The 22,295-nt window shown below is 39.4% G+C and overlaps 1 protein-coding gene and 1 pseudogene across 4 annotated transcripts in view; both read right to left on the bottom strand.

Annotated features, from left to right (window-relative positions):
* AQP9 (aquaporin 9) overlaps positions 1 to 20,063 on the bottom strand; it is a 117,961-nt gene extending 97,898 nt beyond the window's left edge. For 2 of the 4 annotated variants that reach the window (XR_007453830.1, XM_049613697.1), the window contains exon 1: positions 19,535 to 20,057. Coding sequence is in view for 3 of the 4 variants with exons in the window: in XM_049613697.1 (XP_049469654.1) it covers positions 19,535 to 19,645 (111 nt within the window). In the remaining variant the exon portion in view is untranslated. Of the gene's footprint in view, positions 1 to 19,534 lie in introns of all 4 variants that reach the window. The other 2 variants (XM_049613698.1, XM_049613699.1) reach the window with 2 other exon arrangements.
* LOC125910507 (uncharacterized) lies at positions 4,867 to 4,951 on the bottom strand (annotated as a pseudogene).
* Positions 20,064 to 22,295: the final 2,232 nt, after the last annotated feature.

The following is a 22,295-nucleotide window of genomic DNA, read 5'->3' as shown; positions in this document are numbered from 1 at the left end:
AAAAAACGTTGAAAAAAAAATTAAAAAAAAAAAAAAAAAAGAATGTGAGTCATGTATGACTGTTTACCTTGTACATTGGTGCAGGTCTTCTTGAAATTTAGGGGAGGAATATATTTTAAATGAAAAATATCCTTCAGTGGAGAATTTGTCATTTAATGTAAATGTTCATAAAACAGAAGTCAGTATTCAAAGAGTATGCCTGTGGCAACATTTGTAATTTAAATGAACTGATTTGTTTACACACACACATATATGTTACAAATACTCTCTTTTAGTCCCCATAATAACTCCAGGGAAGGAAAACTCTGCTGTTTTCTTCTTTTTTTTAAATTTTTTTTCAACGTTTTTTATTTATTTTTGGGACAGAGAGAGACAGAGCATGAACGGGGGAGGGGCAGAGAGAGAGGGAGACACAGAATCGGAAACAGGCTCCAGGCTCCGAGCCATCAGCCCAGAGCCTGACGCGGGGCTCGAACTCACGGACCGCGAGATCGTGACCTGGCTGAAGTCGGACGCTTAACCGACTGCGCCACCCAGGCGCCCCACTGCTGTTTTCTTGTAAAGAAACCCTTGGACAAAGAAATTAAGTAATTTGCCCGAGGCCATACAACTAGCGAAAAGATTTTTTTGGAACCTAAAATTAACATTTGTGTCCAAAGGTTGTGTTTCTTCACTTACCCTAAACTGCCCTCAACTGTACCTGAACAAAATAAGTAGTGTGTCCAGATTTGTGCTTTACAAGTCTGTCTTTCAAAAAATGTAATATAGTAAACTAAGATCCCTAAATCTGCAAGTAGCCCTAATTGTGATCTGGCATTCACTCAGCCATTCCTTCCTCTCGTCATTTATTCTTCCATATATATGTACATTCGGCACATGTGGTGCCTCATGGTAGCAGGGGTGCAAACAAAATTCAGACACAGGTCCTCTAAGAGCTCACAGAGTAGTGGGAGAGGTAAGATAGCTGAGAACCGGTAAGAAAAATATGGATGAAGTGTGGTGCTGTTATTTAATATTCTAAGCTTGTTATTTTTTTTTTTTGAGGTCTATTTATGTTTGAGAGAGAGAGAGAGAGAGAGAGAGAGAGAGAGAGACAAAGCGTGAGTGGGAGAAGGGCAGGAGAGGGAGACACAGAATCCGAAGCAGGCTCCAGGCCCTGAGCTGTCAGCACAGAGCCCAATGAAGGGCTCAGACCCACGAATCGCAAGATCATGACCTGAACTGAAGTTGGACTCTCAACCGACTGAGCCACCCAGGCACCCCACTAAGCTTGTTATTAGTAAATGGCTGAAGCATTTATGGCTAGGGAAAGTATACCTGGAAATGTGGTTTTATAGTTTAGTCTTACGACCTAAGTGACAGCTATTTTGACATTTCAGTCTCCCCAAATTCTTGAATTATCTGATTAATACCCCCAAATTATTGAATCATCATAGTATTTAATAATACTATTAAATCTGAGATGTATTAATATATGCACATAACAGATTGGCCTAATGAGCAACTTGATTAAAATTATATGAGATCAAGATTTCTCTTCTGGTACTGCCTGAAATAAAAATGGTTTTCACATGATTGCCTCAGTCAATTTTGCCAGGTGTTAGGATGAGAAAACAAAAGGACCACAATCTTGCACTGAGGAATCTGATTTCCAATAGCAGGCCTCTTATAAACAGATGATATTGAATAGAAGGCTGAGGCCCTCACAGTCTCTCCACTTGCCCTTTTCTGGTGAGAATAGTTTGTAGAGTGTGGTTAAGGACATCTTGAGAGCACAGTCACAAACTGGTGGTCCATGACTGAAGACAGTCTATGAGTGGGATTGACTCAGAGATATGCTTGGCCTACATGGTGATTTTTTTTTTTAATTTTAGAAATTGTTGCTAGTATTTAATCTTATTTTTTAATGGTTATTTATTTGTTTTGGGGGGTGAGGGGCAGAGAGAATCCAAAGCAGGCTCCATGCCCAGCGTGGAATCCAACGCAGGGCTCCATCTCATGAACCATGAGATCATGATATGAGCTGAAATCAAGAGTCTGAGCTTGACCTACTGAGCTACCCAGGCACCCTTGTTGCCAGTATTTAAAAAGAAAAATTACACATAGACCTTTCTTTTTTTCAAACTTGAAAGTCTGATAAAAATCTACCCCATTCCTACTTGGCCACAGTGGAGACAGTCTGGGTGGCAGACGCCTCCTGAGACAGGACAGACACTTCCTTCTTAACCCTGCCATGTCCACTTCATCCATATATGTTACCTGCCTCATTTCAATAAGCTTTGGGGCTACTGACTCCCATCTTAAGTCCTGGGAGGAGAAATCCATTTAGCTTTTGGTGTCGGTGACTTCCTGACCCCACAGATATCCTGGTGATAGCAGCCCCAAGATGAGATGCAGCACAGACTCTCAGTTCCTAGAGAGAGAATCTGTGGCTACCTTCAAATGAAAGACTGACTATGGGCAAGACTTTAAGGTAGCAGTGATAGGGAGACCAAAAGCACAGTCTCCATTATTATTTTGTACAGTTTATTTTGAGAGAGAGAATGCATGAGTTGGGGAAGGGCAGAGAAAGAGGGAGAGAGAGAGAATCCCACGCAGGCTCCACACTGTCAGCGCAGAGCCTGATGCAGGGCTTGAACTCATGAACTGTGAGATCATGACTTGAGCCAAAATCAAGGGTCAGACGCTAAAGTGACTCAGCCACCTGGGTGCCCCGTATAGTCTCCATTCTTGAGAAGGGAGTCACTTTGGGCCTTTGCCAGAGGATCTCCTCCTCCTATAAACATTTTGTTTTTTGTAACTGGAGAGGAAGGAGAACAAATGCCAGTCTGTCAATACATTCTCTGCAAACCTTGGCCCTTCAGCCTGTGCTGTAGGTATATGTTACTACAAGTCGCACATCCTACTTATCATACATCTATTTAGTTTTTGTGACTATATCCACTGGAACATGTCATGATAATAGAAACAACAACAACAGCTAACATTTTATTGAGTGCTTTTTATGAGTTAAGTACTTTCCATACATTAGCCCATTGGTCCTTACATCAACCCTTTGAGTCAGGTCCTCTCTCTTCCTCCATTTTACGAACAAGGGAATGAAGTTTAGAGAGGTTAAGAGAATTTCTCACATTCACACACATGGGGCCCAGGTTTGACTACACATGATTTTGACCACTGGATAGGTGAATGAACAAACATTAATAGCACATATATCATACTGTCATGTACATTGCTTCCATTATTCTTCCCAACATTTAATCCGCATTTAAAAATTGGAAGGCCAGGGCACCTGGGTGGTTCAGTTGGGTAAGTGGCCGACTTCAGCTCAGGTCATGATCTCACGGTTCGTGGGTTTGAGCCCCAGGTTGGGCTCTGTGCTGACAGCTCAGAGCCTGGAGCCTGCTTTGAATTCTTTGTCTCAGTCTCTGCCCCTCCCCAGCTCTCAGTCTGTTTCTCTCTCTCAAAAATAAATAAACGTTAAAAAAAATGTTTTTTAAATAAAACAAAAAGTGGAAGGCTGGAGAGAGACAAACCAATACAGACTCTTAACTATAGAAAGCAAACTGATGGTTGGGGTCGGGGTAATGGGTGAACTAGATGATGGGGATTAAGGAGTGCACTTGTTGTGATGAGCACCGGGTGTTGTATGGAAGTGTTGAATCACTATATTGTACACCTGAAACTAATATTACACTGTATACTAACTGGAATTAACATAAAAACTTTTTTTAAAAAAATGGAAGACTGGATAACCTGACAGAATTCATACAGCTAATAAGTGGCAGAATTTGAGTCTGGAACCAGGTCTTCTGATTCCTAGCTCTGTGTCCTTCCTGTGCCAACTGCTGTTGTTTGGGTGGGTCTGTTTGTTCCCTTTATTAGGACAGAATGCATATTTATGCACAGCTTTCTAGTCAGTTAGTTTTCAAACTGGAAAATAAAATGTTCTCAGTCATAACAAAAATAGTCACAAAAAAACCCAAGACTGAAACCTGGACCTTCTGGTTAAAAATAAAGTATTTGATGGTATGTGGCCTGAGAAAATATCAGGATAAGATCAGTCACCCCTCAAGAACCAGCTGTACTTGAAAAGAGATGATGTTAGGGCAAGCTCATAAAAACAGAGGAATCTGAAATTTGAGAACCAGGTGAATGGGCGAATGGCCAACCTCAGTGCTCTCTAAGTAGAAAAGAGGACGAAGCACAAACTTGGGTCTCAGAAATATAAGGTGATTAAACGTCATTCTTTCTCATAAGATGAAAAGAACAATGCTCTCCTTTTCTGGCCTATATCAGGTGTTCATGTCCCTCAACTCATCCAAAATAATGCTAGCTTGGACAAGAACTTGATCACAATCCCTGGGTCAGAATTAGGAACTAATTAAACATTTATTTATTAAGGTATGAGTGTTCAATAGGATAAGCATGGGTCTGATGATGCTGTACATAGATGGAGGGTTGCTGAGGACAGCTCTCTCCCCCTCCCCCACTTTTCTTGGTAAATGTTTATTTATGTTTGGGAGAGACAGAAAAAGCATGTGAGCAGGGGAGGGACAGACAGACAGAGAATCCAACATAGGTTCTGCACTAACAGCAGAAAGCTTGATGTGGGGCTTGAACGCACAAACCGTGAGATCGTGACCTGAGCCCAAGTCGGATGCTTAACCAGTGGGGCCACCCAGGTACCCCAAGGACAGCTCTCTCTTTATTCAAAGTGACCTAACAATGTTAAGAACACCTTGGGTCACCTTCAGTCTGGAAGATACTTGAAGACAGGAATTCTGGGGCAAATTTGTTTCTTGGATTCATTCCAGACCCAGTATGTTCCACAGACCATCAGTTCCATGAGATGCTCCAAAAAAAAAAAAAAAAAAAAAAAAAAAAAAGGATCTTTGCAGGGGCCATGCTAATCTTCTCTGTATTATTCTAATTTTTCTCCAAAGAAGACATACAGATGGCCAACAGACACGTGAAAACATGCTCAACATCACTCATCATCAGGTAGTGCAAATCAAAACTACAATGAGCTATTACTTCACACATGTCAGAATGTCTAAAATAAAAAACACAAGAAACAACAAGTGTTGGCGAGGATGTGGAAAAAAGGAACCCTTATGCACTATTTGTAGGAATGCAAGCTAGTGCAGCACTGGGGAAAACAGTATGGATGTTCCTCAAAAAATTGAAAATAGAATGACCATATAATACAGTAATCACACTAGTGGGTATTTACTCAAAGAATATGAAAACACTAATTCAAAAAATATATGCACCTTTATGTTTATTGCAGCATTATTTAAAATAGTCAAATTATGGAAGCACCCCAGTGTCCAATGATGCATGAATGGATAAGGAAGATGTGGTATAAATACACACAATGGAGTATTATTCAGTTATAAAAAGGAATGAAATCTTGCCATTTCCAAGGTGATGGATGGATCTAGAGGGTATAATGCTAAGCAAAATCAGTCAGTCAGAGAAAGACAAATACCATATGATCTCACTCACGTGTGGAATTTAAGAAACAAAACAAATGAACAAAGGAAAAATAGAGACAGACCAGGAAACAGATTCTTAACTATAGAAAACTGATGGCTACCAGAGTGGAGGTGGGTGTGGGTGATGGGTGAGATAGGTAATGGGGTTAAGAGTACACTTATCCTGATGAGCATTGAGCAATGTATAGAATTGTTGAATCACTATATTGTATGCCTGAAATCAATATAGCACTATCTATTAACTATACTGAAATTAAAATTTTAAAAAGGGATTTGTTGGGGTGACTGGGTGGCTCAGTTGATTACACATCTGATTGTTGGTTTTGGCTCCAGTCATGATCTCATGGTTTGTGAGATCAAGCTGAGTCGGGTTCTGTGCTGATAGAGAGGAGCCTGCTTGGGATTCTCTCTCTTTCCCTCTCTCTCTCTGCCTTTTCTCTCTCTCTCTCTCTCTCTCTCTCTCTCTCTCTCTCTCTGTCTCTTTCTCTCTCAAAATAAATAAACATTAATAAAATAAAAAAGGAATTTGTGGTCAAGTAAGTCCAGGGCCTATATATTCTATTTCCCTCTTAGAGTTTATAGTGAACATTAAAAGCTCTGGTAAGTCCTATAGTTGAAGAAACTGCTTAACTTGGTTTAACCCAGTGTTTTCCAAACATATATGGGATGGACAGCATATTTTCTTTCACTTAATCCTTATTTGCATTTCATGGAACTAGTATTCTTCAGAACACATTATGAGCAACTCCCTAAAACACATTGAAGGGAGAAGATCTGCTGAGTCAGCTCTTTTAGGGGAACAGGGGATTGAAGAAAATGTACATGAATATGTAAAATTTTTTTCAAATACAAAGGGTATACAATAAAATATAAGAAATTTATCTCTTGGTTTGTGTGGGTGGCTCATTCAGTTAAGCATCTGACTTTGGCTCAGGTCATGATCTCACCTGTATTGGGCTCTCTGCTATCAGCACAGACCTCGCTTCAGATCCTCTGTCCCCCTGTCACTCTGCTCCTCCCTTGTGCACAAGCACTCTCTCTCAAGCAAAAAAACTTAAAAAATAAAAGAAATTTGTCTCTTTCCCATCCCATATTTTATATTTTATTCTTTACAGTAACTAATATCACTACTTCCTGGTATATCCTGTAAAAATGTGTGTGTGTGTGTGTGTGTGTGTGTGTGTGTGTGTGTATGTGTTTATACAAATAGGAGTATTTTATACATACCATTTTCTGCTGACTTTTTCAAGTTGTTAGCTTAATGAATCTTTTCATAACAGCATATAAAAATTGGCCTCATTATCTCTAATTCCTATATAGCAGTTCATTGTAAGGATGCACCCCAATTTCTTTAACCACTTATTTGTTGATCGAGGCATGGGTTTTTCAGAAGGTTTCCTCCTTAGAAAATCTAAACTTTGAAATAGAGACTAAGGCGTGTGGGCTGTTTCTAGGCTGGGAGAGAAGTGAAGCCCTCAGATCTTTTTTGGTCTTGGCTGGTCATGCCGGGACTGTGTGTCTTAGCATGATCAGCCAATCCATCATGATGGAGGAGGGGGGCACATTTTGCTGGCATATTTTCTCTTAAAGCATTTTCTTTACTTGGTGGGTTCAGTGAGCTCAGCAGTCCTACCAGGACATGAAATAAGGTGCCCACTACATGTATGGAGTAGACTTCATTGCTGAGCTATTTTAGCATTTTGATCAGACCTATCAGCTACCTCTCTTTTATGAGGCTTCTCTTCCTCCCAGTCCCTCAGTTTATGCTGTATCTTCATCATAAGGTTGATGAGTAAAGAGGAGACAACGTCTGCTCTCATTTCTATGTTCTCCTTTCTTGTCAAGTAATGGAAACATGTTGCAATGGGCTTTGTCACTAAAGAAAAAAACAAACCAAACCCATTCTGGAAAGTAGAAAACAAAAATACTTCCTCTTTGAAAGTCAATGAATGTAGCAAGTTTTCTGAGTCAAAATTCAAACTCAGGGATCAAAAACAGAGTTCTGTTTGGCAGAATTGTTTGGCTTTAGGAATCTGTAGCCTTTAGATCAATGACCCAGAACAGACTTTTCTCCCCAGGTCTTTTGGAACTCTGAAATCTTCCAGGCCAGTCTGGCCCTTCATGTTCACTGTTGGTAAGGGGAACTCTATAGGAAAGTCCTCCTTCAGCTGATCCTGACTCAGGCTGTAAGGACTAGAAGAGAATCAGCTTCATTTGGAGAAAGCATGGGATTTCCTAGTTAGTCATTCATGGTCACACATCTCATGTGGGGGAAAGGGAGCAGAGAGACATTCTTTTTTTTTTTTTAATATTTTTAATGTTTATTCATTTATTTTTGAGAGAGAGAGAGAGAGAGTGAGCGAGGGGGGTGGGGAGGACAGAGAGAAAGGGAGACAGAGAATCCTAAGCAGGCTCTGCACTGTCAATGCAGAGCCTAATGTGGGGCTCAAATCCACAAAACTGTGAGATCATGACCTGAGCAGAAACCAAGAGTCAGACACTTAACAGACTGAGCCACCTAGATGCCCTGCAGAGTGCCACTTTTTTGGAGAGAGTGCTCTTCAACAGGGTATGCACATTCATCAGTCTTCCTTTTCTAGTTTTCCACTTTACAACAATCATTTCTTGTTGGTGATATACCCGAGCAACCTCCCAGAAACAAATGTAAGACTGCTGTGGAAGAACAACCCCACAGTGCAGGCCGTACAGAATTCCCACAGAGAAAAGCAAACCCTCCTGGAAGAGTTTACACTACAAGTTTAGAAAACACTAAAGGAAGTTTTCTTTTGTGAATGAGAGTGCATAAAATAAACAGGATTATTAGTTCCCCCAAAACTTGAGATGAACAGAACAATCATAAAATACCATCGGTACATTAGGCTTTAGTGAGTTAGAGAGAGAAAAGAAGTAAACACATGAGAAGAGAAAAGAAAAGCAATTTTTGAAAAGAACCAAATAGAACTTCTAGAAATGAAAACATATTAATGAAACTAAAGACTTAATGAATGTATTAAAAGATTAGATACAACAGAGAGGAATTCGTGCATTGGAAAATAGATTTGAGACAACTACATAAAATTCATCATGGAGAGATTAAGAGATACAAATATGAGAGAAGGGTAGAGACATAAATAAAAAAAGTAAGAAGGTCAGCCATATATGCACATTTAATAGGAATTCTATAAGGAGAAAACAGAGACACTGGGGAGAGGCAAGGCGATTAAACTAAGAATTTTCTAGAACTGTATAAATTGTGAATCTTTAAATGCTGATAAACAATGAATCCTGAGTGTTATGTATAAGATAAAATAAGCCCTAGTCATATTGTAGTGAAATTTCAAGGGAAAAAAAAGAGAAAGTCTTTTTGTTGTTGTTGTTGCTTTTATAATTTTTAAAATTTCGGTATAGTTGAAACACAATGTTACATTAGTTTTAGGTGTACAACATAGTGATTCAACTTCTCTATATGTTATATTCTGCTCCTTTCCAATGCAGTTACCCTCTGTCACCAAACAACACTATTACAATACCATTGACTAGATTCCCTATGCTATGACTTTTATTCCTGGAAGCCTGTATCTCCCACTCCCCTTCACCCATTTTGCCCATTCCTCTATTCTTCTCCCCTCTGGTGACCATCATTTTGTTCTCTGTATTTATAGGCCTGATTCTGCATTTTGTTTATTTATCCATTCATTATGTTATTTTATTTTATTTTATTTTATTTTTTTCAACGTTTTTTATTTATTTTTGGCACAGAGAGAGACAGAGCATGAACGGGGGAGGGGCAGAGAGAGAGGGAGACACAGAATCGGAAACAGGCTCCAGGCTCTGAGCCATCAGCCCAGAGCCTGACGCGGGGCTCGAACTCACGGACCGCGAGATCGTGACCTGGCTGAAGTCGGACGCTTAGCCGACTGCGCCACCCAGGCGCCCCAACATTATGTTTTTTTAGATGCCACATCTGAGTGAAATCACATGGTATGTGTCTTTCTCAGTCTGGCTTAAATACCCCCTCTATCTAGGCCTGTCCATGTTGTTGCAAACGGCAAGATCTCCTCCTTTTTTATGGCTGTATAATATTTGTGTGTGTGCGCGTGTGTGTGTGCCACATAAAAAGAGAAACTCTTAATAGAAACTAGGGAAATTCAGATTAAGACAAGAATTAGATGAACACTAGACTTGTCAACAGCAATAAGAGACATTGGAAGGACACCTGCGAATTGCCAAGCAAAACCAGTTGTCAACCTCAAATTCATCAGCCAATCATTGAAACTTGAGAGTGAAATAAAGAAAAACTCAGGCAAACAAAGACAGAGAAAGTTTATTCCTCACACACCCTTTCTGGAAAATTTCCTAAGGAAAGGTTTTTTTACTGCACAAAGAAGGAAAATGCACCTAAAAGTAATGCATATATGTATAAGTAATTAGCAAATAAAGTGATAAGTGGTAGTAAATTTAAATAAGTAATCATCATTAAAAATACCAATAATAAAAATATTGGAGGTAGAATTTAAATATCAGACAATAATGACATGTAAGATAGAGTGGTTGATTACAATCAGGATTTTAAAAAGTTTTTGAGTTGTTCAGGAGGAAAGAAGTTCACTTTAAATTTTGTTAACTCTAGAATACATTTTCTAAAGATGAAAGGGTAAATACTTAAAAATAGAACAAGCACAGGAGAAAGGGGAGAAATAAAGAAACCTGTTCAACTCGATGGAAAAATGTAAGAAAGTTCACTTAAAAAGGGGGGCCGGGCACCTGGGTGGTTCAGTCAGTTAAGGGTCAGACTCTCGATTTCTGCTCAGGTCATGATCTCACAGTTCGTTCATGAGATTGAGCCTCTGCTTGGTATTCTCTCTCTCCCTCTCTGTGCCTCTCCCTGTTCATGCTCTCTCTCTTCTCTTTCTCTCAAAAGAAACTTTTAAAAAAAAAAGATCAAAGCAGAAATTACTGAGTGAAAAAAAAAACACATTAAAAATTAGAGAGAATCATCACAAGTACAGTAGAGATATTAAAAGCCATATGGAAATACTATGAAAAATTATTTCACAATTATTGCTTTCACTGTATTGATTTTGAAAATATTAGCAATTTTGAAAAACTATGTTTCAAAACACAAATGAAGTACAATATAGAAAAAATATAAATTGCTAAAATGTAATTAAGAATAGAAAATCTGGGGGCTCCTGGGTGGCGCGGTTGGTTTGGCTGAGTGTCTGACTTCGGCTCAGGTCATGATCTCAAGTTCTGTCGGTTCAAGCCCTGCATCAGGCCACATGTTGACGGCTCAGAGCCTGGAGACTGCTTCGTATCCTGTGTCTCCCTCTCTCTCTGCCTCTCCCCAACTTGTGCTCTCTCTCTCAAAATAATAAATAAACATTAAAGAAATTAAAAAAAAAAGAATGGAAAATCTAACTTAGACAATTAGACATAAGTTTTAGAGAAATCTTCTTGTACACTTCTCTCTCTCTCGCTCTTTTTTTAGTGCATATGCTAAGTAATCTTCAAGGAGTAGGTAATCCTTACTTTATACAAAGTGTTGTAGTACGATGGGTTTGTGTATCCATTCCCCTCGTGAACCATTATGTGGTTTGCAACACAGAAAATATAAATATAAATATAAAATATAAAATATAGAAAATATAAAAAGAGGGAAAGAACTACTTTTCATGGTGCTAATGTAATCTTGGTGATTAAATTAGACAAAGGACAACATAAAAAGAAATTATAGTCCAAATCCTTAATAAAACATTGCAAATGAAATGCCACATGATTAGGTGGAAATTCATCTCAGAAATGTAAGGATGGTTTAATGCTAAAAACATTGTCAATGTAATTTTCTTCATCAACAGATAAAAGAGTAACCCCTATGCTTATCTCAATAAATATAGAAGAGATACTTTTTTAAAAATTCAATAAACATCCCTAATGAAAGCTTTAGTAAATGAGGGGCAGATAGGAATTCCCTTACTCAAATCAACAATGCCTACCCAAAGCCTATAGGAACTCTCACACTTAATGGTAAAACATGAGAAGTAGATTCTTTAAAGTTGGGGATAAAATAACAATGCTACAATGATAGCTTCTAATAACCTTGTACTAGGAAGGTTTTAACCATGATAATAAGAAGAAATTAAATATTAAGGTCTAGAAAGAAAGAAAATAAAAGTTCTCATATTCTCAGGGGAAAAAAAATTGTTTGTACCAGCACAATCCAATAGAACATTTCACATTAAGAAGGGCATTTGTTGTGGGAGCACTGGGTGTTATATGTAAGTGATGAATTACTGGGTTCTAATCCTGAAACCAATATTGCGCTATAGGTTAACTAATTTGAATTTAAATAAAAACTTGGAAGAAAAAAAAGAAAGTAATTATAACAAAAATATATGGCATTGGTGCTGGTTTGGACAGAGAAATCACTAGAACTAAAAAAAGTTTTGACATACAACCACCTTCATATATGAACTGATATATCATCTATCTAACGGGTATATGATATCATCACAATCAGTAGAAGCAGAACAGACTGGTCAAATACATTACTGAAACAATTGGCTATTTTACCAGATAAAGGGCACCTACTCTGCACCATACACCAGAATGAATTCTAATGACTTAACTATGAAAAGTAAGACATTAAGCTGTAAGAAAACACAAAATATCAAAATCCTATTATAATCAATAAGAAAAAGTTAAAAAATGCAGAGGATATGAGCAGGCAATTTAAAGAATAGGAAAGCTAATGCTTCAGTAAACCTGAAAAAGATGGTGGATTGCCCTAGAAATTCATTAAAATTACTAGTGAAATTCTATTTCTTTTTTTTTAAGTTTATTTATTTATTTTGAGAGAGAGAGAGAGAGAGAGAGAGAGAGAGAGAGAGAGAGAAAATGCACGAGGGAAAGGCACAGAGAGAGGGAGAGAGAAAATCCCAAGCAGGCTCAGCACTGTCGCATGTCAGCGCAAAGACTAACGCGGGGCTCAGTCTCACAAACCATGAGATCATGACCTGAGCCGAAATCAAAGGTCAGACACTTAACCAACTGACCCACCCAGGCACCATGGTTTCTTGTATGTCGAATGGGCAAAAATCTAAAAGTTGGATAATATCAAGGGTCAGTGAGTACATGGAAAACGGGGACTCCTATGTTACTGATGGTACTTAAATTTAAAACCACTTTAAAGAGCAATTTTACAATATGCATGAAGTTGAAGATGCACATGCCTAGGGCCACCAAACCTACTTCTAAGTATGTACTCAGAAGAACTCTGGGACACACATACAGGACACGTACAAAGACGTTCACTGCAGCAGTGTTGGTAATGTGTTGCAAACCACATAACAGTTCACAAGGGGAATGGATACACAAACCCACCGTACTACAAAAGTAAAATGAATTGCCTACACCTACATGTCCCCAAATAGATAAATCTCAGAAAGTGTATTTGGGAGGAAATTTTCAAATCGTAGAAGGCATACAAACTATGAAGCCATATATGTACATTTTGAAAACATATAAAACATATATTGTTTCAGGCAACAGCAGTGGAAGTTCAAAAGCATACATGAGAACGGTAATTTCAGCATGGTGAAGAAAAACCAGAGATTTGATTCTAATCCCAGCTCCACCACATATTTGCCTGTGGGCAAGTTACTCGATCATACTAAGCCTTCATTTCCTTATCTGTAAAATAAGAAAAATTCCCTTACCTCATGAGATTTTTCCAGAACTAATGATTGTCTGGGTATAGTGTATGTTCAACAAATGTTTACCCCTTTCCTGGTCTTTTGTCCTCATCTCATCACCATGCTGGAAGGCAGAGAACCTTCTGCATCAGCCTTCTCACAGCTGCTAAAGGTACAGGGCAAGGGCCCACATAGAACCCTACATGCTTAGTTCTTCCACACTTTCATATTTAGAACCTGGGACTTTCTTAAAGTGACAGAACACCCAGTACAAAAGTACAGACCCATGAGAGGCTGAGAACTAAACGTAAATCGAAAGTAAATAATAAGAATCAGGTGGAATTGACTGTGGTGGAAAAAGCATTTGACAGAATCCTGTGAGTGTGTGGGTCTCTGTTTCTTCATCTGAAGGACACAGAGGCATGGCATTTGGGGCCAGAATCAGCCAGGCACTGCTGACAGCAGAGGCTTCTGCCCAATCATATGTTGGCAGACTGACAGCTCTAGCTCAGTGGGACCCTCATCATTGGCAGCCAGGCCTGGAGGGGGACAGGTCTTTGCAAAGTCATAAGCCAGACCAAGCAGAGAGGAAACAGAGAAAGGGCAGGTGACTGTTGAGCAAGAAAGTGTGAGAGAAGAGTTATGGTGTCCCTTTATTCCCCCTTGCCTATTGGTCCCTTGCTCTGAGCCACAAGGTGTCCTCAAGGAGAATCCAGAAAATAGAAGCTCTAGGGGAAACACAGTGCAATGCATGGTCAATGTGTTCATTAAGGACATGAAGATATGACTGAACCACCTCAGAACCCTAGTGTTACAAGAGCTTTGAGTGTGTTTGTAGATACTGAAGTGGTCCATAAACTCTATGCTAATAGAGCTTCTGTAAAATTTCTCTGCCAGGATCATGTCTGCTCTATATAACCATCTTTTGGTACCTTTACTATCTAATGTATTTTAGGCTATAAAATTAGTAAAGTTCTCTTGAGCTTTCCCATGAAAGGAGTTAATTCTCATCAAACAATGGTACATTAGTAATAACTAAAGCCAAGATATCAAGCCCAGCTCTCACATTCATGGGCTGGGTGACCTTGGGTGAACCTCTTAATTATGTTATACCTATTTCTCCCACCGGGCAAAATGGAGTTGATATCTTTCTCTCTCTGTATCTCTTTCTTTCTCCCTCTCCCTCTCTCTTTCTCTCCCTTCCCCCCAGGAAAGATATAAATATAACAATAAACAAGAATCTATATGAGATGTGCAACAACATGGATGGATCTAGAGAGTATAATGCTAAGTAAACAAACACCACATGATTTCACTCATATGTGGAATTTAATAAACAAAACAAGCAAAGACAAAAAGAGACAAACTCTCTAGAGCACAAACTGGTAACCAGAGGGAAGGTAGGTGGGGGCTGGATGAAATAGGTAAAGGGGATTAAAAGTACACTTATCATGATGAGCACTGAGTAATATATAGACTAGTTGAATTTCTACATTGTACACCTGAAATATAACACTGTATATTAACCAAAATGAAATTGAAAAAAATAATCTACCTGAGAAGGCACTCTATGCCTCTTGGAGGGAAAACGCAGTGGAAACCAAGAGAAGTTTATGCTTAAGGCAGTGTGGGCTCCACACTGACTCAAAGGACATATGATTGCATCAATCTGTGTGTCAGCTTCCCCATCAATAGGAAGGGCCAGCAACATCTATCTCATCCGGTTCTCAGAGCTGTCCTACTAGTACCTGGAAATTCTAAATATGTAGCAGTTCCAAATGTCCTGAATTATGCCCTGAAAAGCACTTATTTTAAGAACTGGCTTGTTTTAAGAATTTTCCTATTTTACTCTAAATGCTAATCATATATTCTTTTGTTTCAAAAGCTCTCCAGTATGAAATAGACCCACTCTAAGATCTGAGCACACTTTGTAATAATAATTTTAAAGACCTAGAATTTCTATAGTTAGCATATCTGGTATCTCTCCAAGAACAGAATGGCAAACTCAGTGACTTTGGCAAGGTGGGAAGTTTGGTCATGAAGTCACGGAGGAAGGCAGAAGCAGATATGGAAATCACTGTGGGGTTTGACATTTGTCATGTGCCATCCATCTCACTTCCTCCCTCCCTCCTGCACTGCCCACTCCCTTATGCCCTCCACATCCTGTGTCCCAGGTCTCTGCTCATTCTATTTCACCTTCAGGGCACAGATCGAGGCTATTACTTTTAGCAGAAGTATTTACATTTTTTCAATCTTGGAGATGCCAAAAGGTAGATCTCTAATGTGCAAGCTTGACAGAGTGAGACAAGAATTTAGAGTCTTTCCCAATACACAAGGAGATGATCACCCACTCATAAATTCTGCCCTGGAAGGATGCCCTTCCACTACAAGAGGAAATATAGCTGCTTGCCAGGCTGTTCACCTCAGCATCTTCAATAGGATGAACTCTGTATCAAAGAATCCGGAAACATTTGAAGACAGGAAAGGGTGCATGGAGTGGTGAGGAGTAAACATAGCTGCTACAAGAAACGACTAGAGATTCTGGGAATTTCAGCCACCAAAAGACATTTTAATTGAACACACATTTATGGGGTCCCATTTACGTATGTGCAGAGTTCTGTGGCAGATGTTGGGGAAAGGAGGCTGCAAGATGTCTAGAAGGAGACAAAGAAGCTGTTTTCAAGTACTACAAAGACTCTGAAGTAGAAGAGGGGAAGGGGCGAGCATGGGGAAAGGGAGCCAGCATTTTATGAGCGGTTCCTATCTCAGGAGCTTTACATGTAGTGGGTATTTAATGTGCAGTTTGAAATCCCGAGGCCCTGAGCCATGTGCAGAAGGCTAAGGATTCCCCTGCTCGCTCCCTTCCCCTTGTTGAGCAGTGACCCTTGTTGAGCAGTGTTTTCTGCTTCAGAAAGCTTTGGGGGTACAACTCATGGTCTGGCCTCATCAGGTGCCCACCAGTTAAACTCACGTGACTGCAAGCAAATGAGAGAGCTAACTCATGGCTCCAGTCTATGGAGACGTTCAAGTGGAGGGAGTCTGATTTACTATCTATCAAGGACATTGTGGAAGGAACTCCAGCAATGGGTGGGAAGTGTAGGCTCTAGAATTAGAAAGAATGCCAGTTCAGTGCTTTCCTGGTTTCGGCCAGTGACTTCAGCTCTTTGAGTCCTCATTTCTTCAATTGTTTATGAGTAATAATAAAACCTTCCCAATGCAGCTATTGTAGGATTAAACAAATGTATGTAAAGAAGCTAACATATGGTAGGTACTTAATACATACTCCCTCCCTACGTTTGCAGCTCAAGGCTTTGAAACCCTTCTATGTATTAGGGAAGATCCACTGTGACCCCTCTCCCTGGCACTAGCAAAGGTGAAAAGGTATACCTATCCCTTTCTAATTTGGGTCTACAAGCCCAAATTAGAGCTAATTCTTTGGCTTATAACCTAGTTATTGTTGTTTTTAGTTATAGTTTACAAAGAATTTTTCATGGACCTTAATGCTACCAGTGGGCCTTATTAGTCATTTGCACCATGGTATAAATGAGTTTAAGATACTTCTTCTAAGGGCAGGTTTTTGAGAGTAAGGAGGAAAATGGCACCAGACTCTCAGGGTCTGGGGGAAAAGCCAAATTTGAAGGACTGATGAGTCCTGCATATCCTCTGCCATCTTTTTTTTTTTTTTAATGTTCCCTTTTGCCCATACCTTGTCAACAATCAAAGCTTTCTACTATACAAAGCAACATATTATGCACATTTTCTAATAAAGCAGAAATAATTATTTTGGCTAAGAGTTGAGCAAAGCCACATAATTGGTTAGAAAAAATATTGTGTTGTGCGAAAACTTCTGGCATATATACCCCCAAGCCTTAATAAAAATATTATAATCACAATTATGGATTCCACAAGAGTTTGCTTTAAAAAATTAATGTACAGTGGAGATGGAAATGAATCATTTAGGAAATTATTGGCTTTGGCCAGAAGACACAAAGTTTTATTTTTCAATATACAGTATGAAGATATGTGTTTAGCTCCCACCGTGAATGGTAGGGGAAGACATGCTACTAATTGTATGAGTAAATGGCTGACGGTAACTTTCACTTACTCAACTCGGAGGGAATGAGATTAAGAAACAGCTTCTTGTTAAGAAAGGAGGGTTTAAATTAAAAAAAAAAAAAAGGAGGGTTTTTAACTTTTTCAGTTGCAAAATGGTTGTTTAGTTCACTTCCTCCTCCGTGTTTTCTGCAGACGACTATAGAGTGTAACTGAATTTGCTTTACTTCTCAGTACCACAGGTCACCATAGAGCTGCATCGAGTCTGTAGTGACATCCACTCTCTTCTTTGGGACCAAATTTCAAGTAACATGAACAGTTTTTGTCTCGCTGAGGGTGATTTTCCAGTAAGCACAGAGTAAGATCAGAAGAATCATGGGCTTGGGGCACCTGAGTGGCTTAGTCCCTTAAAGTGTCTGACTTCGGATCAGGTCATGTTCTCACAGCTCGTGAGTTTGAGCCCCGCATCGGGCTCTGTGCTGACAGCTCAGAGCCTGGAGCTACTTTAGATTCTGTGTCTCCCTCTCTCTCTGCCCCACCCCTGCTCACACTCTGTCTCTCTCTCCTTCAAAAATAAATAAACATTAAAAAAAAAATTTTTTTTAAAGAAGAATCATGGGCTTTTATTTTCTCTCTTTTTCTCCAACCACCCACCCTCCCATCCACATTCTTAACACAAGTGAGGACAGTCAAGAAAGAGTGCAAATAGTTGTCCATTTGCCTCAAGAATACTTGAGTGAATTCAGTAAAAAGAGGTTCTCAGAGACCAGAATACTTATGACTTTCTCTCAATTTACACTAGTTCAATTTTTTGAGTTCACACTTGTTTCTTGATCTTGGCTTATTCTCCTAAATTATGTATTTATACAAAGCAAAGAACTTTATTCTGAGATATAGCTGACTTATAAACATTATATTAGCTTCAGGGGTACAATATAATAATTCAATATTTACATATGTTATGAAATGATAACCACAATAAGTCTGGTTAACATTTATCACAACATAGTTATAAATTTTTTTCTCCTGATAACAAACTTTATCTATGCTCTTAGCAACTTTCAAATGTGCAATACAGTATTATTAACTGTAGTCACCATGCTGTACATCAGCAAGAACTTGTAAGTTTATGGACAAATCTCTATAACTTTAAGAAAAATGAAATTATTAATACTGAAGTAGGGAATCTTTGAGTGGATTTTTAAAAATAAATTTTTTTTAACATTTATTTATTTTTGAGAAAGAGAGAGAAAGAGAGAGAGCATTAGCAGGGCAAAGAGAGAGGGAGACACAAAATACAAAGCAGGCTCCAGGCTCTGAGATGTCAGCACAGAGTCCAACACGGGGCTCGAACTCACGAGCCATGAAATCATGACCTGAGCCGAAGTCAGATGCTTAACCAACCGAGCCACCCAAGAGCCCCTTGAGAGGATTTTTTTTAAAGCAAGTTAAAGTTAGTGGTTGTTGCATATGAGAATAATTGAAAATTTAATTTTCTGGCTCCAGCTGAAAATTCAGGATCCAAAGAATGCTATAGCATGCAATAGGGTGGAAGCTTAGAGCCCATGCCACTTACATAAACTGTCCAGTCTTTCCTTAATAGCTGTGCAGTTCTCTGGACAAAATCCTTGAGTGGTTCTTAGAATCAATCCTTCTGTTTATACACACACACACACACACACACACACACACACAAGGTTCTTATAACTGTTGTATTAAAGATCTTTAGATATCAGTTTCAGGTAAAAAGAGGGGAAAAATGAGGTAAAACCAAAGATGGATGATTGTAGAATGCATATTTCTATCTAGTGCAATTTCTAACTTGTTAAAAGTCAAATGATATGACAACACAATCTTTGCCGAGCACTTGTAATACTGAGCTGTTTCTTGCCACTCATATTTATTGACTGCCAGTTCTTACTTCAAGTGACTGAGTCACCTCAATATTTGTGGGAAATAAACAAGGTATAAATCAATTAATCAATGAGACAAATTACTAATGACTGATTTTAATCAAAGCCAGCTCAGAATCTCAGCAAATTGCTGAAGTGAAGAAAGTAGTTCACTCCCCCTCTCCTGTCCCCATCAATTCTTGTGAATAAATGAAATGTGTAAATGGAAACCCAACCTTGTGGCCCGTACAGAGCCAAACAGCCCGGAAGGAACATCCTATTTCCTGGAAGAGATGAATCTAGCGACAAATTTAAAGAAAAGAAAACAAAACTATTCATTACCAGCTGGGTAGAAAGGAAGGCATAATTGGGTCAGGTTTCAGGAAACACTTACGATCATTATAAAGGTGCCCAAGAACTCAGAGATTGTTTCTTTAGCTAAGGTGCTCTTCAAGACCAGTCTTTGCTTGAAGCTCTTCCCCTTTCGTCCTTTCCCAGGCTGCATCTTGGGTCTTCTCCAAGGACCACTCTCCACCAATACCTGCTTCTTCTGGTCCCTACTTCACTCGCACATGAAAATGGGAGTTTTGACAACTGCTCACAGATTCCTGGAGATGTCTGGTGAGCTTCTCTGACTGTACAAACACTGTGCCAATTAGAACCCGTGACTTAATCCTCTTCTGGTGAAATTGTCATCTCCTGTTCACAGTTGTTTATTTGAATTAGCAGGTTAGAACCTGAAATCCCCCAAACGATCCTTTTTGTGCCTGATAGATTAATCATTACCTTTATTCTCAAGGTATTTTTTTCTCTGTTGGTTTTTGTTTTGTTTTGTTTTGTTTTTTTCTTCAAGAGATGAGAAAAGAGATGTTGTGCTGGTTGTGTTGCCAAACCACAGCGATGGGCTCCCGTCCAGAAGATTTGCATGTTACACAATTGCAGTCTTCTGTTTTCTTTTTTTTTTTCCCCTGTTCAGAAGTGGGTGGTTGGGGTGTAGTTTGGGATTGTCAAATCAGGTACAGATACATCCAGTGTAAACATTCTCTTCTGAAGGAACTTTTCATGCACGTTGGAGAATATAAAGCAAATACAGATGTATTGTTCTGCAAGATTAATCCCTCTTGTTTTCTTCCAATGTAATTCCAGTGATTTAATGACACCTTCCTCAGGGTGGTAAGAACAACTTCATCCATTCTAGAGATGGAGAAACTAACATACAGAGAGACCATTGCAAGTCTTTAGGACAGGATGGATCTCCTCCTTGGTTACTGTGGCTGGGTTTCATCTACTGAGGATAGACTGGGATCCAAGAATTAAAATGATGGAGAAAGCAACTTGTTGACTTTTTTCTGAAGGAGGATTCTGGTTTGAAAATCTAGTTACTCCCTTTTGTTTACCATGAAATATTTAAGCAAAATTCATAGAAAATAAACAATAGCAGCTTGAAACTGTTGGAGGTCACTGAGCCAGAAAGAGATCAGTCTGAGTATATGCCACGCCAGTTAAACAAGAAAGGAGTTAAATACATCTAAATAATCCTTCTAGGTTATGCTATTTAAGTTTGATGAATTATCATCCTTGTAGGCAACAAATTGTTTAGGACTAGCTTCCTGTCATGTCAAATATTTAAGCCTTGTTTTTTAAAGCTAGTTTGTCTGAAGAGATAGAATGCATCAGCTGTTTTTGAATATCAAGGCAGTCCCATGGAATTAGTACCCACGCTTTGTGCTGCCTCCCAACCCTCCCACAGAGAAGCCAGCTCTGTTTCAGGTCTTTCCCTACCTTTGCAGGAGGCCTACAGTCATTTCCAACTGAGGAGGCAGGCAGGTGAGATCTGGAGAAAACAGCTATTGAGAGTCAAAGGACAGAAGGAGATACCTAATCTGTAGGTGAGGTAGAGTTTAGACCTAAAGAAATTATAACTTACCTGAGGGCACATCATTGCAGAGCCAGGACAAGAATGTAGCATTTTGGCTTTAATTCTTGGTTAAGTTATCATGGATACCATTGTCCAGAAGGATTACTTGTGACCACACTATTCCAAAGTCCCAGTAGATGAAACAGAGAAACAGGACTTTATTGCTGTGACTACAACTAATATGATACAAGGGTGTTCTTTGGTCTGTTTATTCACTCATCTAAGAAATATTTATAGCATACTCATTATGTGCCAAGCACTGCATTTAGCAAAGCACACATAGTTCTTGTCCTTTACAGAGCTTAGAGTCTAATGAGGAAGACAGGCATAGTGAAACAATCATACACACAGAAATATGAAATCATAATTGAGGTGTATGCTATAAAGATATAAGACATACTTCTATGAGTGAATAAAAGAGGGGGATTTCACCTCAATGGAGGTATCTCTGATGGCTTCTCTAAGGAAATCATGTCCGAGCTGAGATCAGAAGGAAGTGTAGGGCTTCACTACCTGAAGTGGGGGAAGTGCATGTTCAATGGCCTTGGGCAGTGGGAGTGGGAACAGTATGATGTTCTGGCCAACCTACTAGCTGGCTCCCAGGGACAATGAAGGAACATGGTGCAAAAAGAACCTGAAGCCATAGGTGGGAGTCAGACCATACATCCTGAGCCCTATAAATCATATTCAGGGCAAAGCAATGATAAGCCATGAAGGTGGTTTAAGTGAGAACACAACACCACCAAATTTGAGTTTAAAAAAAAATCAACTTGGGGGCTCCTGGGTGGCTCATTTGGTTGAGCGTCTGACTTCAGCTCAGGTCATGATCTCACAGTTTGTGAGTTTGAGTGTCAGGCTCTGTGCTGACAGCTCAGAGCCTGGAGCCTGCTTTGGATTCTGTGTCTCCCTCTCTCTCTGCCCCTCCTCTGCTCATGCATGCATGCTCTCTCTGTCTCTCAAGAATAAACATTTAAAAAAAAATCAACCACGTTATGTGGTGGAAAGGGGATTTGAGGGTGCCTGAAGTGGTCATATGTAGACCCACTGGGGGATATTACAGAATTTCAGCACTGGGTGGTGGCTTTGACAGGGAGAGACAATGGAAGGATTCAAGAGTTCTTTGTATATTAAAATTGGAAGAACTTGGTGATTTGGATATGGAAGGTGAGGAGAGGGATGCAGCAAAGTTGATCATTGGGTCCCTGGCTTGCTGGAGAAAGAGTTGCTAAGTAATGGG

Source organism: Panthera uncia, assembly GCF_023721935.1.
Source record: "Panthera uncia isolate 11264 chromosome B3 unlocalized genomic scaffold, Puncia_PCG_1.0 HiC_scaffold_1, whole genome shotgun sequence".
NCBI classification, from domain to species: Eukaryota; Metazoa; Chordata; class Mammalia; order Carnivora; family Felidae; genus Panthera; species Panthera uncia.
The sequence above is the reverse complement of the archived record's forward strand: the minus strand, read 5'-3'. Positions and strand labels throughout refer to the sequence as shown.